Consider the following 17,364-nt stretch of genomic DNA (forward strand, 5'->3'; position numbering starts at 1 on the left):
CCTGACCTGTGATTCCACAGATGTTATATATCTGTTACAATGTGGATGCAGGAAACAATATATAGGCAGGACCAAGAGAACGTTAAAAAAGAGGGTAGCGGAACATGTGGCAAACATTAAAAAAGGCCTAGAGACGCACTCCGTATCCAAACATTTCAAAACAATACATAACTGTGACCCTACAGGCCTTAAGTTTGTAGCAATAGAAAGAGTTAAAAAGGCATGGAGAGGGGGTAATCATATTGCACACATGTCACGACAAGAATCCCGAAGGATCTTTGAGTATGATACAATCATTCCTAGAGGCCTCAACGCCGAAATGGAAGTGTTTGGGTTCCTGTAGGGGGATTTTCCGGTAGGGATGGGACATCGCAGTTTGGTCGTTTATCGACACTGTGATCTCCCCTCCTCGCCGGAAGGCTCCCCAATCTCACTCATCGGTCCTTCGGGATGAATAATACAGTTCCCCCGAATGAGTACGTTTGCCTTATATGTAAAACGCAATATACACGTATGCGTTTCTATTGCGTTTTTATTGCGTTTTCTATGCGGATAGAAGATATGACCTTGCAGTCTTCTTCAGTATCTATTTTATGTATTTTTATTTATTCTTATCTATATATATGTAATAGATATGTTGTTAGGGGTATTTATTGTTTTAAATATGTATAACGAATTGATATATGAACGTATGATCCATGTACTAGGAATAGGAACCCACTCCACAAGGGGCAAATCCACTCCATAGAATACAATGATATAAGGAATATGGAGAAATGTGGGCGGGGTTATCCCATTTAAAAGGAGTGAGGATCCGCTCACTCAGTTGGCCACTGAGGAAGGGGTGTAGGACCCTGAAACGCGTCTGGCGGTTGGAAGTGAGCGTGGATCCATTTAAAGAAAGAAGAAGCCGGCTACATAAAAATCAAAAGCAAAGTAAACAAAGCATCACGTACGGATTCCAAGGCAGTCGCTCAATAGTGACGTCATACGAGCGTGTATCCGGTCCCCAAGGCAACCAGGTCACGTGGGACGCCACGTTCAGGCCGAGCACACCACGTGAGACGCTGTGTGGTGAGCGGCCGCCTGGATCGCCGCTGCGGAGGAGGCAGTGAAGACGGGTAAGACCGGGCTCGATTTTGAGCACTGTAGAGGCAAGTGAGTCATACCCACGATTGTGGGGCCATACCGCATTGGGTTTTGGACTTGTGCTTCACTATACCAAGTGCACTGGACATTGAAGCGGCGTATTCAATCACTGCACCTAAGCAGTACACTGGTGCTGGCGCATTTATCCACAGAACTGGTGTCATTACTACAATATATCTTTTGCACGCGGTTCTATACTTGAATACCTACGCATTGACGCAGAGACTGAGTGTGGGGCATATGTGGTATATGTATTTGTATGTTTGTATGATTTTAGGGGTATGTTCTTAAAATTTTAACAAATTAAAGTGTATAATCACTGTCACTGCCGTGGTGGTCCCTTTTGTGAGTGCCCCCCCATACTTGCTATATTTTACTTTTCTACTGGTCCTGAGGGTGGGACCTGGGGGTGAGCACCTGTTCCGTATAGAGAGAGGGTGAGCCGCTGTATTCTTCTTTTTCTAAATTCTTATCAAACCGATAAGAATATGACTTAAGTGTTTATGAGTAGTTAGGATTTCCGGCCTTATTCACACAACAGTGAAAAATGGCCACGTGATCGATGGCTTTATAATGGTCATCACACACGTTTTCAGAACAATAGCAGTCTATAGGTGTATTCACACTTCCATTTTTTTTCTTTAACAGACCATGAATGCCTGCCTTCAGGAATCTAGAACATGTCCTATTTTGTTTTTGACATTTTTTTTTACTGCGGTTTTTCATCACTGTTGTGTGAATACAGTCTAAGGGTCCATTCACACATCCGAAAAACAACTGAAGATGTTTAACCCCTTAGTGACCACGGCGGTCACTAAGGGGCCTTGGGCTGTAGCGCTGCCTTTTTACGGCGACACTTCAGCCCAAGTTAGCGATAAAATCAATCGCTGTAGCTCCGTGCCCGCAGCTACCGGAGGTAGCTGAGGGCTCGGGGCAGTGATCAGAGACCGTGACAAGCGGTCTCTGATCACGTGATCGCCGTGATACACTTTATCACGGCGATCACAGAAAATGGCGGCAGCGGAGCTGCCTGCACTAAACATTCTCCCTCCTCTCATGTAAGAGAGGAGGGAGAAAGTCTCTGGTGCAGCGATCGGGTCCCCCAGCGCTTCTGGGCCTAAGCTGGGTGCCGATCCTCACCCCCACCACCCCTTACCCTCAAGAAAGATGGCGGCGGCCCAGCGCATGCGCAGACTGAAAGCCGGCCGCCGCCGCTCACAGTAAGGTCTCTCTCCTCAGGAGAGGAGAGAGAAGTTCAAATATGGCCCCCAGATATGTTTAAATAAAGTTATTTGGGCACCCCCCCCCCCAGATCTAATTAAAAAATAAATACAAATGGCGCAGACATGCGCACTGGTTACTGTGCTGAAGATCTGCCTTCAGCACAGAAAAAATATGTCTTTAAATTAATACTTTTGTGTAAAAAAATGAAAATGTAATTTTTTTTCACCTTCTTCATTAATTTCTTAAAAAAACTAGTGGGTCAAAAAACTCATTACACCCATAGATAAATACGTTAAGGGGCCTAGTTTTTAAAAAGGGTTCACTTTTGGGGGGTTCTATTATTCTGACACTTATAAGCCTCTGCAAACTTGGCTTGTTGCCGGAAAAAATACAGTATGTACTTCAAAAAATTTTAAATTTATGTTAAAATGTTAAGTCCCCTAAATAAAATAAAAAAAGTAAAACATTTTTGTAAGTGCAGCCAAAATAAAGTAAAGTGGTGGAAATATATTTCTGCTAAAAATATTGAATAGTATTTATGTATGTGAAATATTGCAGTTGAAAATAGGAAAATGTGCCAATTATTTAAAAAAAAATTAACTTTTTTAATAAAGATACGCATATTTTATCGGCACAATTTTACCACCTAAGTAAAGTAAAATATGTGACGAGAAAACAATGTCAGAATTACTTTGATGTGCAAAACCGTTACAAAGTTATTCTAAGCTAAAATGACATGTCAGATTTCCAAAATTTGGCTTGGTCATTAAGGCCCAAACAGGCTTGGTCACTAAGGGGTTAATGAAGACCAATTAAATAAATGATTTTACACCAAAATGAGCAAAATGCTATAATAAATTGCCCCCCAAAGGGGTACATAGCCTTTGAAGATTTGCACTACCAGGGCAATAAAAGACCACAGATACATCGCTCCTTACAAGAGAGAGATATTTGTACAATCGTCAAATATTTAGGACATACTGATCAGTGGAGGTCCAACTAACGAGGCATTAAAAAAGTTGTTCCGCAAAAAACAAGCCCTCAAATAGATACTGTACGTGAAGGGAAAGATAGAAAAGTTGTGGCTCTGGAAAGGCAGGGAGTGAAAAAAATGTTTTGCAATATTTTGTTGACTGAGCTGTTTAAATACGGTAACTGATTTTAAGGGACAAGCGGTAGTCTTTACCAGTACCATTTTTGGGGTACATTTAGCTTTTTGATTGTTTATTTTGTTTTTCAGTAGGTGAGGTGGCAAAAAATTCTGTCAGTGTTTTTATTTTTATTTGGCTTTCCATTCAGTATATATGACAATTTTATTCAGCAGCTTGATACAATTATAGTGATACCAGTTTTATATATATATATTTTTTTTTTGGGGGGGGATATTTATCAAACTGGTGTAAAGTAGAGCTGGCTTAGTTACCCATAGCAACCAATCAGATTCTACCTTTCATTTTTCACAGCGCCTTTGAAGGTGGAATCTGATTGGCTGCTATGGGTAACTAAGCCAGCTCTACTTTACACCAGTTTGATAAACCTCCCCCTTCATGTTTTGCATCATGAAATCAGCTTTTTTAAATTAAAAATGAGTTCTATTTTGCATTGCCATATACCAACATCCATAACATTTTTCATTTTTTCTTCACCATAGCTGTATGAGGGCTTATTATTTTGCGGGACGAGCTGTCGTTTTTATTGGTACCTTCACTTTTTGATTGCTCTTTATGCCTTTTTTGAGAGATGAGGTGACAAAATTTCCATCAGTGATTTTTTTTTTTGTTGCTGTGTAAGTAACGCGATCCTTTTATAGATTAGGCTGCTTTCACACTTGCGTTTTGGGCGGATCCGTCATGGATCTGCAAAAACGGATCTGTTACAATAAAACAACCGCATGCGTCAGTCATGAACGGATCCGTTTGTATTATCTGTAACCAGGGGCGTACATAGAAATCATTGGGCCCCATAGCAAGAATCTGAATTGTGCCCCCTAACTACCCACCCCTGGCCCATCCCACCAACTGCCTTGGCTCCTCCCCTGCCACCCCCCCGTTGTGTTCCTACTCACCCAGAGAATGGGTCCGTTTTGCCACAAAAGGAATGCCATAGGAACGAAACCTGTAAAACGGTGGAGGAATTGTGTTTTTTTCCAATTTCACCCCATATTATGCCCCCCAAAATGCCGGGCACCGCATACAGGTAAGGCCTCATGCACATGACAGTTGTTTTTTGCGTCCGCAAAAAAAAAAATGGGTGCGGCATCAGTTTTTTTTTGGAGGATCCGTTTTTTTTCCACAGATCCCTTGTAATAAATGCCTATCCTTGTCCGCAAATGTGAAAAAAAGTAGGACATGCACTATTTTTTTTGCTGAAGGGAAACACGGACGACGGACACGGAACACAAACGGATGAACTATCAGCATTTTTTTGCTGACCCATTGAAATGAATGGGTGCATGAGGCCTAATACTTATTCCTGGGGGAAGGCGGTGCAGCCAATAGCAGGCCGCAAAGAAAATGAGCCTTCCTGGCGTCACCCGCGATGCTAGGGAGGCTCGTTCCCATCGTGGCCTGCTATTGACTGCCCCCCACATCGCCGGATGTTTTCATTCGCGCAATGGGGGATTGCAGTGGCACCCATGCGGGTATCAGCGACGCAGGTGCCGGGGAGCGGGCTAAGTATTACCTGTATGAGGTGCCCGGGCATTTTAGGGGTTGGATAACCCCTTTCTGCCTATCCACACTGTCCTGAGCCCTCTGAGCCTACAACCCCGCAAGCAGGAACTCTGCTTGCTGCATCAAGAATCCCCATATGAACTTTTTTTTACCTTAAGTCACTGGCGGCTTGGCTGTGGGCAGGTGTAGCTTACAACAGGGGCAGCCGGCAAGTAATGTTTCTGGGCCGGCGGCGGTGATGCTGGGGGCGGCCTGGCTGACTGTGTTCAGTCAGTGACCGACCAGGCCATTCTCCAACTTCTCCTGTCCGGTCCTGGTGGGTGGCTGAGATAAGGCAGAGCGTGAGTGGAGCGCGATATACAACTGACAGGGAAGGTCGGGACATCAGTGGCATGTGCTGCCTATGTGCACACAATGGGGGGACGGCGGTTCGGAGGGGGGCCCTGACTGAGCACAGGGGAAGCAAGATAAGGATAACTTTACAGCAGTTATCTACTATAAACTGACTGAGCCTGCAGATGTAGTGGACTAGGCCTACCATGCGCTCCAGGCCCCGTAGCAGCTGTGTGGTGTGCCTATATTGGAATGCCACTGTCTGTAACATAGCCAAGACGCATCCGTCATGAACACCATTGAAAGTCAATGGGAGACGGATCAGTTTTCTATTGTGCCAGAGAAAACGGATCCGTCCCCATTGACTTACATTGTGTGCCAGGACGGATCCGTTTGGCTCAGTGTCGTCAAGCAGACAGCAAAACGCTGCAAGCAGTGTTTTGGTGTCCGCCTCCAGAGGAGCCATGTAGAGACTGATCAGAGGCAAACGGATGCATTCTGAGCGGATCCTTTTCCATTCAGAATGCATTAGGGCAAAACTGATCCGTTTTGGACCGCTTGTGAGAGCCCTGAACGGATCTCAGAAACAGAAACCAAAACGAGAGTGTGAAAGTAGCCTTAGCTGGTTACAGACGTGGCAATACTAATTATGTGTAGTTTTTTGTTTTTACCAACTATAACCGAGTGCATAAGGGAACAAGGCAGTTTTTTCCCTTGAATTTTTTATTTTTTTTTACACTTTTTTTAAGCCCTACGAGTGGAAACGTACAACCATCTGATCACTAATACACTGCAATAGTCATCTATCGTCATGTAAACTACATGAGGTTTTATTTTTGTGTTAATCAAGGGATAACCCTTTAATTCTCATAGGCAACTTCCATTCCCCATTAAAGGGGTTGTCCGGGATTGGGAAGATTGGAGTATGTGTACAACAATGCCCTAAATGTTACAATCGTGCCTGTCCTACCTTTACCCGACATTTCTAATTCCCCGTTTTCAAATTTCCAACTCTCAGCCGGAAGCGCTGTGTTTCCAAGACTTGGTGATGTACCGGGTCCCTTTCTGCCGAGCGAAGCCTCTTCTTCCGCTTCGCAGGAAGCCCAGTGACGTCACCCTCAGCCACATGAATTATTCAAAGTGCCTGGATGGGCGGTAACAAGGCGGCAACCAACTGCGCTAAGCCACGCCCATCTGGTCCGCTGACGACACCGGGCAGGGCGCTTTATTATGAATGAGGGAGGCAGAGCACAGAATATTAATGAGGAGGCAGAGATGAGATTCATTTTAAACCACGTGATGCCGCGCTGCGCTGGGAACCACAGTGCAGTGCGGCAGGAAAAAATAAACATAGATGTAAACAACGCGTGGGGGACCGTCAGAGCCATGTAGAAATGGTGAAAGTCCCTAAAAACATATGAGGGGACCTTGATTCAGCTGTTAATAGGGAGTACACTTAAAAAAAAAAGAAAAGAAAAAAAAAATGAATTTGATCCCGGACAACCCCTTTAAGTTTCTGGATCTTCAAAGGACCAGTCTCTCCAATACACTGCAACTGAGTGCAGTCTAAAGGGCAACATATTATAGATCAGCCACATACAAGTATTGCAAGCAGAAGGCAGGGGAGAGCAGAGTGAAGGTCATCTCTCAGACTACACTGGAGATTCTACACACAGCACTCACAGGTTGTATACAGTTAGGCCAGCTACACATGCTCATGGATGCAACTGAGCTGGATACAACAAATGCAGTATCTCACAAAAATGAGTGCACCCCTCACATTTTTGCAAATATTTTAGATCTTTTCGTGGGACAACACTGAAGATGGGGAGCAGGTGTGTTAAATTTGGTGTTATTGCTCTCATACTGGTCACTGGAACTTCTACATGGCTCCTCATGGCAAAGAACTCTCTGAGCATCTGAAAAGCCGGAATTAGACTTACCGGTAATTCAGTTTCCACGAGATCACCACGACGGCTACAAGGAGATTGACCCCTGACCTCTGTAGGGGCAGGAACAGAGAGAGGGTTTAAATCCCCCCCTCCCACCACCAACACCAGTGTGCCCAAAATTACAGAGACAATCAAACAAAAAGGTGGTGAGAACAAAACATAGTAAATCAAGAGGGTATTACTTCATAACCTCATAGACACTTAATAAAGGGTAGGGAAAATACGTGCCGTCGTGGTGATCTCGTGGAAACTGAATTACCGGTAAGTCTAATTCCGGCTTTCCACCTCATCACCACGACGGCTACAAGGAGATATAAAAAATTATAGCCTAGGGGGGGACGACCGCCTAAAGGACCTTACGTCCAAAAGACAGGTCTGAACTGGATAGGTCTAACCTATAATGTTTAGTGAAGGTGTGAATGTTAGACCAAGTAGCAGCTTTACAGATATCATCCAGGGAAGCTCCTGCTCGCTCGGCTTGGGAGGAGGACATAGCTCGAGTAGAGTGGGCTCTCAAATTTGTGGGGCAAGGAAGACCCTGAGACTCATAAGAAATGGAAATGGAATCCCTGATCCACCGAGCTAAGGAGGACCTGGAGGCTTTTAGGCCCTTATTCTTACCGGAGAAGAGGATAAATAGGTTGTTGGACCTACGGAAATCTTTAGATACCTCAAGATATCGTAGTACTGAACGTCTCACATCCAGAGAATGGAAGCTAGCCTCCCTATCATTAGAGGGATTACTGCAGAAGGAAGGGAGGACTATCTCTTTCCGGTGGAAATCTGATACTACCTTAGGTAGAAAACCTGGAACTAATCTTAGGATAATTCGATCATCGGTGATGCGGAGGTAGGGTTCCTGAATGGATAGGGCCTGAATCTCGCCTAACCTTCTTGCGGACGTGATGGCCACTAAAAAGGCTGTTTTTAGAGAGAGATGTTTGATAGAACAACTGTCCAAGGGCTCAAACGGAGCGAGGGTCAGTCCTGTGAGTACCGTATTAAGGTCCCAATTGGGGATCCTAGTTTTCAGGGAGGGACGAAGTCGGGAAGCGGCTCTCATAAACCTTTTGATCCAGCGATGATTGGCTAGGTCTAGATCAAAAAAACAGGCTAGGGCCGAGACCTGTACCTTCAGGGTGGAAGGCCTGAGACCCAATTCAAGTCCCTGCTGGAGAAAATCTAAGATCTTCTGGAAGTTGGGTGGCTCTAGATTTGGGGCAGGATTGCCACTCCAAGAACAAAAGCGCTTCCAAATTTTCAGATATATCGAAAAGGTGACTTTCTTCCTACTTGCTTTAAGGGTAGAAATCACCTGATCAGAAAGTCCTTGAGATCTCAACCTCTGGACTTCAGGATACAGGCCGATAGTTTGAGAAAACTCGAATTCGGGTGCAGTATCGGCCCCTGATGAAGAAGGTCCCTCCTGGAGGGAAGAGGCCATGGATCTTCTATCGATAGGTTCTTTAAGGAAGGGAACCAACTCCTTTTCGGCCAATAGGGGGCTATTAGGATCAAAGTCGAGTTTTCTAAGTTGAGCTTTTGAATTACCCTGGGAAGCAGAGGCAAGGGTGGGAATGCGTAGCAGAGATCCCAGTCCCAAGGAATCGTCAGCGCATCCAGAGCCCAAGGGTTGTCTCGAGGGTTCAAGGAACAGAATGTTGGCACTTTTGCGTTCTTCTTGGACGCAAATAGGTCCACCTGCGGAGTACCCCACTTCTCTACCAGAGCCTGGAACACGTCCTGATTCAGGGACCACTCGGTATGGTCTATCCACTGACGACTGAGATAGTCTGCCTCCACGTTTAGTATCCCTTTTAGATGAATTGCGGAGATGGACTTCACGCGGGACTCTGCCCAGTCGAAGATTTTTCTTGAGATTGACATCAGTTTCTCCGACCTTGTGCCTCCCTGATGAGAAAGGTACGCCACTGTCGTCGTATTGTCGGAGAGTATTTTTATGTGGTGACCCACAAGGAGGGCTTCTGCCGCCTTCAGGGCCTTCCGGACCGCTTCCAGCTCTCTGAAATTGGAAGATTGGGAGCGGGTTACCGAAACCTAGGAGCCTTGAAAGAATTGATCTCCCACTTTCGCAGCCCATCCTTTCTCGCTCGCATCCGTGAGAACTTGGATGTAGGGGGTCTTCTCCCAGGCGACTCCCAAGGACAGGTTGGCTGAATGTTTCCACCAGTTCAGGGAGACCTTCACCGCGGTGGGAATCAGAACCTTGTGGTTCAGTGAGGACTGTCGTCTGTCCCAAGATCTGAGGATCCATAGCTGAAGTGATCGAAAGTGAGACTGGCTCCAGGGAACGGACAGGATGCAGGATGAAAGAAGGCCCAGGAGGCTCATAGCTTCTCTTATGGGACAAGACCTTCTGTTCTGAAACCGACGAATCTTCAGTTGGAGGCCTTTGATCTTGTCTGGTGGAAGGAAGGTACGCTGAGCCCGGGAGTTCAGGATGACCCCTAGAAACTGGATAGTGCTGGACGGTACCAGATGTGACTTTTTCTGGTTCACCAACCATCCCAGATCTTGGATGAGAGATAGGAAGGTTAGTAAGTCTTATCTTAGATCGTCCTCTGAGTTCCCAACTAGGAGGAAGTCGTCCAGGTATGGAACAATCACTAGTCCTTTGTGTCTCAGGAAGGCTACCATCTCGACTACCAGCTTCGTAAAGATTCTGGGTGCAGATGATATCCCAAAGGGGAGGGCCGTAAACTGGAAGTGGTTGGTTACCCCCTTGTGATCCTGAATAGCAAATCTTAGGAGCCTCTGGGATTCTGGATGAATTGGGACGTGATAGTAGGCGTCCTGAAGATCTACTGAGCACATTAGGGCGTTCTTCCCTACTAAGGGGATCAGGGATTTTAGGGACTCCATCCTGAACTTTCGATAGGTTATGAACTTGTTTAAGGCTTTCAAGTTTATAATTGTACGGAAAGACCCCTCTTTCTTCTCCACCAGGAAAAGGCTTGAGTAGAAGCCCTGCCCTAGCTGAGAAGGGGGGACCCGTACTATCACGTCCATAGCTAGAAGGCTCCGAACTCCTTGTAGAATTTTTAAACGAGTGCTGGGGGAGCCTGGATTCGTAATGACGAAGCGGTTTGGGGGAGATGAGGAAAGTTCGATCCGATAACCGAATTTTAAGATGTCCCGAACCCAAGGATTCGGGGAAATGGACTCCCATGGAGTAAGAAATTTCCTCAATCTCCCCCCCACGCTGGCGTCATTGCTTATCGGACTTACTTTGGGAGGAAGAGGGGTTACCTCTACCCCTGCCCCCTTTGGAATAGCTCCAACGCCCTGACTTTCCCTTATCCCTAAAGGGTTTATTCTGGCTAGAGGGGGCCCGAAAGGGATATTTCCTTTTAAAAGATCTTTCCTCAGGAAAGCCCTTCTTATCTGCGGCCTTTTCCAGGATACGGTCCAAGACCGGGCCAAATACATATTCCCCTGAAAACGGGATAGCACATAGCTTCATCTTTGAAGTGTTGTCACCCGACCAGCTTTTCATCCACAAGGCGCGGCGGGCAGCGTTGGAAAGCCCCGCATCCTTTGCGGCGAATCTAACGGATTCGGCCGAGGCGTCTGCCATAAAAGCTGTGGCCGACTTCAATAAGGGAAGGGACCTGAGTAGCTCTTCCCTAGGGGTATTATCCCTAATATGATTTTCTAACTCGTCAAGCCATATCCTCATGGACCTGGCTACCGAGGTGGCCGCGATGTTAGCCTTCATGGCCGCCTCCCATGATTTTTTCAGGAGACTATCTGTCTTCCTACCCATGGGATCACGCAATTGTGAGGTATCTTCAAAGGGCAAGGCAGTCTTTTTATTGACCTTGGCGACCTGAATGTCTACCTTGGGAGTCTCATTGAAGATCTTCACCTCATTTGAATCAAATAATAAACGGTTCTTGAAGGATTTGGAAACCCCCAACCGTTTCTCAGGGTTGGACCATTCGTCCAAAACCATATCTCGGATATTTTCATTGATTGGAAACACCCGGGTTTTCTTAACCCGGAGTCTCCCAAACATCTCGTCTTGTATTGAGTGGGCTTTTGGGGTGTCTTCTATACCCATCGTGGCCCGGACAGCCCTTAAAAGGTCTGGCATTTCCTCAAGCGAAAAACAAAACTTCCTCTCTGACTCAGCCATATCAGTATCAGAGAGAACCTCCTCGTCCCCCCAGGCTCTAGATGTAGACGCATCTTCCCCTGTTACCTCCGGGTCAGATAAGGAGGGAGATGGTTCCCTTCGCCTTTTCGGTGGAGGCGGATCCCGGAGAGGGGGGGAAATTTGGGATAAGGAGGTCTTTACTTCATTATGGATCATAGACCTCAAGGAAGGAAGTTCCTCAAGGAAGGAAGGCTGTTCTTCCGCAATGACGCTACAAATACAGTCCTTGCAGAGTTTATTGCGATACTCGTCCGGAAGCAGTCTGAGGCAGGACACGCATTTGGCCTGTTTCTTGATCCTTTTCTGGACCTCCTTAGGAACCTGGGGGAAATAATCCCTATCAGCCATGAGATAAAAGTCATGGAGAGAAAAAGCCCCAAGCCTGAGAAGTGGAGGAGGAGGAGTATGCAACCTGGTACAGTGTTAAAACAAGTAGCAGAGCAACAAGCGCTTCCCCCACAGGGGACTTACTGTAGGCAGCACAGGAGGGTCTCCAGGGGAGCGGGGTTCAGCCGACATGACTAACACAGCTCCAGGTATACCGCACAGATCAGGCGTTCAGCGCTTGCTGGCGCCGAAATTTGAAGCTGGAGACGCTTCCTGGATGACGTCACTTCCCTCCGTCCACCGGACGTGACGTCGGCCGCCCTTAGAAGCGCTTTGGTGCGCACCCGGCGAACGCCCCAAGCTCGGCGTCGGCGAGAGATCGCATCCGGGAGCAGGCTCACATCTAATAATGGAGCGAGTCCTCCCTCCTTCACCCCTGCCCAGCATTAGTACGCCGACCGCAGGGGGAACACCGGTAGGTGCCAGGAAAGAATAACCATCTTCATCTCCCCGCAGGGAGACTCTCTCTGCCCCTGTCCTCTGTAGGGACAGGAAACACTGGTGTTGGTGGTGGGAGGGGGGGGGGGATTTAAACCCTCTCTGTTCCTGAACCTACAGAGGTCAGGGGTCAATCTCCTTGTAGCCGTCGTGGTGATGAGGTGGAAAAAAGAATTGTTGCTCTACATAAAGATGGCCTAAGGGCTCTTTCACACTTGCGTTGTCCGGATCTGTCGTGCACGCCATTTGCCGGAAGTGCCCGCCGGATCCGTAACACCGCAAGTGAACTGAAAGCATTTGAAGACTGATCCGTTCAGTGTTACTATGGCAGCCAGGACGCTATTAAAGTCCTGGTTGCCATAGTAGTAGTGGGGAGCAGTATACTTACAGTCCGTACGGCTCCCCGGGCGCTCCAGAATGACGTCAGATCGCCCCATGCGCATGGATGACGTGATCCATGCGATCACGTCATCCATGCGCGAGGGACGCCCTGACGTCACTCTGAAGCGCCCCGGGAGCCGCACGGACGGTAAGTATACTGCTCCCCACTACACTTTACCATGGCAAACAGGACTTTAGCGTCCTGGCAGCCATGGTAACCATTCAGAAAAAGCTAAACGTCGGATCCGGTAATGCGCCGAAACGTCGTTTAGCTTAAGGCCGGATCCGGATTAATGCCTTTCAATAGGCATTAATTCCGGATCCGGCCTTGCGGCAAGTGTTCAGGATTTTTGGCCGGAGCAAAAAGCGCAGCATGCTGCGGTATTTTCTCCGGCCAAAAAACGTTCCGGTCCTGAACTGAAGACATCCTGATGCATCCTGAACGGATTTCTCTCCATTCAGAATGCATGGGGATAATCCTGATCAGGATTTTTCCGGCATAGAGCCCCGACCACGACGGAACTCTATGCCGGAAGACAAGAACGCAAGTGTGAAAGAGCCCTAAGCTATAAGAAGATTGCCAACACCCTGAAACTGAGCTGCAGCACAGTGGCCAAGACCATACAATAGTTTAACAATACAGGTTCCACTCGGAACACCCCCCGCCACGGTTGACCAAAAAAGTAGAGTGCACCTGTTCGGTGTCATATCCAGAGATTGTCTTTTCAAAATAGACGTAGGCATGCTGCCAGCATTGCTACAGAGGTTACAGGGGTGGTGAGGGTCCACCTGTCAGTGGTCAGACCATACGCCGCACACTGCATCAAATTGGTCTGCATGGCTGTCGTCTCAGAAGGAAGCTATTTCTAAAGATGATGCACAAGAAAGTCCACAGTTTGCTGAAGACAAGCAGACTAAGGACATGGATTTCCTAAACCATGTCCTGTGGTCTGATGAGACCAAGATAAACTTATTCAGTTCAGATGGTGTCAAGCATGTGTGGCGGCAGCCAGGTGAGGAGTACAAAGACAAGTGTGTCCTGCCTACAGTCAAGCATAGCGGTGAAAGTCATGGTTTGGGGCTGCACGAGTGCCGCTGACAGTGGGAAGCTACGGTTCATTGAGGGAACCATGAATACCAACATGTACTGTGACACAACTGAGGGTAAAGGTCCTGGACTGGCCAAGCACGTCTCCAGACCTAAACCTTATTGAGCATCTGTGGGGCATCCTCAAAAGGGAAGGTGGAGGAGCGCAAGGTCTCTAACATCCACCAGCTCCATGATGTCATCATGGAGGAGGGGGAAGAGGATTCCAGTGGATCCTGGAAAGCTTTAGTGAACTCCATGCCCAAGAGCGTTAAGGCAGTGCTGGAAAATAATGGTGGTCACACAAAATATTGGCACAACGTGGCCATCTTCACTTAGGGTTGTACTCACTTTTGTTGCCAGCAGTTTAGACATTAATGGCTGTGTGTTGAGGGGTCCCCCAAATTGACACAGTTATACAAGCTGTACATTGTATCAAAGTGTCAGATCCTCAGGGTTGTCCCATGAAAAGATAGAATAAAATATTAACAAAAATGTGAGGGGTGGACTTTTGTGAGACACTAACACTGCTAGAATACTGAATATTGCTGGAGATTATGTAAAAAATATATAGTCCTCAGACGTCTTCTCATCCAAAGCAATAGCAGAAGCTCTGCAGTTCCCCGTGTATTATTACATGAGCCTGGAACACACCGACAAGTTCAGGACAGATTTAATAGCCCGCATCTGCAGATTTATATAATAAAACAGTCGTACGTCACAATTATCACTATTACAAGGGAGGGATTTCAGTCACTTTGCTGATATTACAGTTATCAGTCCGTGTATATCGGGGTCATTGGGTTCCTTTCTGTACCATCTGGGCAAAGCGATTGGTAATGGACAGGGTTGTGTCGATGAAGCGCTCCACGCAGCTGACCAGGCAGCCCTCCGTCCTGGAGTCCAGCTTTGTGCTGGGTTTCTCCATACACTTGTCCCAGCACACGTCCATGAATTTGTGAACCTGGAAAATAAAAATACAGATATTATTAATTAGCAGGACATTCTGGAAGACTTTTCCGCTGGTATCACAAGGCATTTCCTAATACCAGGAGGCTGACGAGGCCAGCGACCAGGGGGTCCAAGAAGTCAACAGAGCACTGGAGAAGATTCATTGGCTGGACGTTTGCAGAAATCTCCAAAATACTCAAAAGAAAAAACTGAAATGACAGCATCCTCCAGCAATGTTTCTTATTCCTCCGTGAAAGCTTTGTGAATAGGCTTGATATCAGTAGGACATGGTGGGACTCCCCACGAGCCCTGCATGGCGGCACCCCGACCGCCCACTGTGCAGGAGACAGTACGGCTTTTTGTGCTGCGCTGTTTCTGTAGCTCCCATGTACTGAGCTACTGCAACAGCGGGAGCGCTCTGCGGTTTCCTGGCCCGCTGGTGGTCGGGGCTGTGTCTTACCTCGTCTTGGTCATGGGTGGGGTGAGACAACCCCGTCACCTCTCCAGACATTTCTGTTGTAGTAACCACTTACATCCCCCATGTTATAACAATTCGGGGGCATTGATTCTTATAGCTCTATGCTGTACCATTCCCCTGTTATTTCTACTCAAATAAATTGTCAGCAGCTTGCAGTAAAGGTACAGATGGGTGTTACCAGTTGGCGGTGTGTCCCTGCAGTCTGACACCAGCAGCACCTGCTACTGGTAACACCGAGCAGTACCCGGCAATTTATTCATAAACGGCTAGTAGGAGTAATAAAGTAATGGCACAGAATAGAGTCATAAGAACAGATGCTCCAGAATGGTTATTACATGGGGAATGCAAGTACTTACTAAGACAGACATGTCAGGAGAGGGGACGGGTCCTCTTTAAAGGGAACCTGTCACCGGGATTTTGGGTATAGAGCTGAGGACATGGGCTGCTAGATGGCCGCTAGCACATCCGCAATATCCAGTCCCCATAGCTCTGTGTGCTTTTATTGTGTAAAAAAAACAAAAAAAAAAAACACACAATTTGAATTGATACATATGCAAATTAACCTGAGATGAGTCCGGGACAGGACTCATCTCACGTACAGGACTCATTTCAGGTTAATTTGCACATGTATCAATTTTATTTATTTTTTTACACAATAAAAGCACACAGAGCTATGGGGACTGGGTATTGCGGATGTGCTAGCGGCCATCTAGCAACCCATGTCCCCAGCTCTATACACAAAATCCCGGTGACAGGTTCCCTTTAAGTCATATTCTTATCAGTTTGATCAAAATTGACCTGTAATGAGGGTTTATGAGGTCAGGAGATTAGAGATAAGGCTTCACATGAGCCGTCAGATGACAGGATTCAAAGAAAATAGAAAATGACAGCTTGCAAGAAGACCGATTTTAAACTCTTGCATCTCAGACACAATTGAACATTTTTAATAAAGACCAACTGAAAAAATGATTTGTAGCCCAAAAAGAAATCATAAAAAAGCCCCTGATGCTGTCCATAGCCTTTAAAGGGGTATTCCCATCTGGGACATGGCTGGCATAGCCTAGCAATCAGATAAGTGTAGGTCTCATGTAAAGAACGGAGCCCCCCACGTGCACCCACCCTCCATTCTCCACTACAGGACTTCCGAAAACAGTGTGCGCCCGCTTAGAACTCCCATAGCAGTGAATGGAGAGCAAGCTGCACACGCGAGTTGTGCTCTCGCCACACATCCCATTGGGGAGATAAGAGCGAGTCCCAGAAGTGAGACCCACGCCTATCTGAACGCTAAGATAAGGGCCAGACCCGTTAAAGGGGTTCTCTGGGCTTCGACTAATCCTCAGGATAGGTAATAAATATCAGATTGGTGGGGGTCTGACACCCGGTGCCCCACTTATCAGCTGTATGAGGAGATGGCACACTGCCGTCACCTTGCTCTCTCCCTGTCCGCTCTGTATGGTCTTTGCCATAGTCAGCAGCGGTGAACAGGAAGAGAGAAGGAACATGGGCACCCATCTCCTCATACAGCTGATAAGTGGGGGCACTGGGTGTCAGACCCCCACCAATCTGATACTGATTACCTATCCTGAGGATAGCTCATCAATAGTAAAAGCCCAGACAATCCCTTTAATCCACCCCTGATCATGGCGGGCACCTCATTCCCATACCACCGCGGGTAATATTTTTTATTGAAGATCCATTATTAAGTATTTCGTTTTCAGCCATGTCTGGCCAATTACGTCCATAGTGCTGGACAGCCCCTTTAACACTCTGGTAACCCACGTGTGTGCCTGTGCTCTCACCTGAGCCGTAAACTGCGCCTTCTGCTGCTCCACGGCCAGCATCCTCTGCAGCTCCGCCGTCTCCGCAGGACTGGCGCCCACACCGGACAAGTCAAGATCTGAATCAAAGTCTGCCATGCCGACAATTACCACGACCTTCAGCTGCCGCCGACCCGAGTCCCTGCTAGTACCGACCCTTCACTGCCTGTTTCAAGCTGCGCTCTGATTGGTTGAGCCCAAAGCCCAGAACGAGGCGTGAAACGCTGCAGTGTCTCACCAAAGGCAGCGATTCTCTCTCCTGATTGGCTGCTTGTTTTATGTGGGTGGTCTTTACTGCAAAAACTTGAGTGAGCG

The 17,364-nt window shown here is 47.2% G+C and overlaps 1 protein-coding gene across 1 annotated transcript; it reads right to left on the reverse strand.

Annotated features, from left to right (window-relative positions):
* Positions 1 to 14,460: 14,460 nt before the first annotated feature.
* On the reverse strand, positions 14,461 to 17,232 carry TIMM8B (translocase of inner mitochondrial membrane 8 homolog B). The gene is made up of 2 exons (XM_040426695.1): positions 17,032 to 17,232; positions 14,461 to 14,767 (listed from the first exon to the last, which is right to left on the reverse strand). Exons 1-2 carry the CDS (start codon positions 17,146 to 17,148, stop codon positions 14,600 to 14,602), a joined length of 285 nt encoding a protein of 94 aa, XP_040282629.1. The 5' UTR covers positions 17,149 to 17,232; the 3' UTR covers positions 14,461 to 14,599.
* Between the last annotated feature and the right edge of the window lie 132 nt (positions 17,233 to 17,364).

The sequence above is a fragment of the Bufo bufo genome, chromosome 1 (genome assembly GCF_905171765.1).
Source record: "Bufo bufo chromosome 1, aBufBuf1.1, whole genome shotgun sequence".
Taxonomy (NCBI): Eukaryota; Metazoa; Chordata; class Amphibia; order Anura; family Bufonidae; genus Bufo; species Bufo bufo.

Coding starts and splice junctions, on each gene's coding strand:
- TIMM8B (XM_040426695.1), bottom strand. CDS start 17,148: ATGGCAGACTTTGATTCAGATCTTGACTTGTCCGGTGTGGGCGCCAGT. Junction 14,768..17,031: donor AGGCGCAGTTTACGGCTCAG/GTGAGAGCACAG, acceptor TTTATTTTCCAG/GTTCACAAATTCATGGACGT.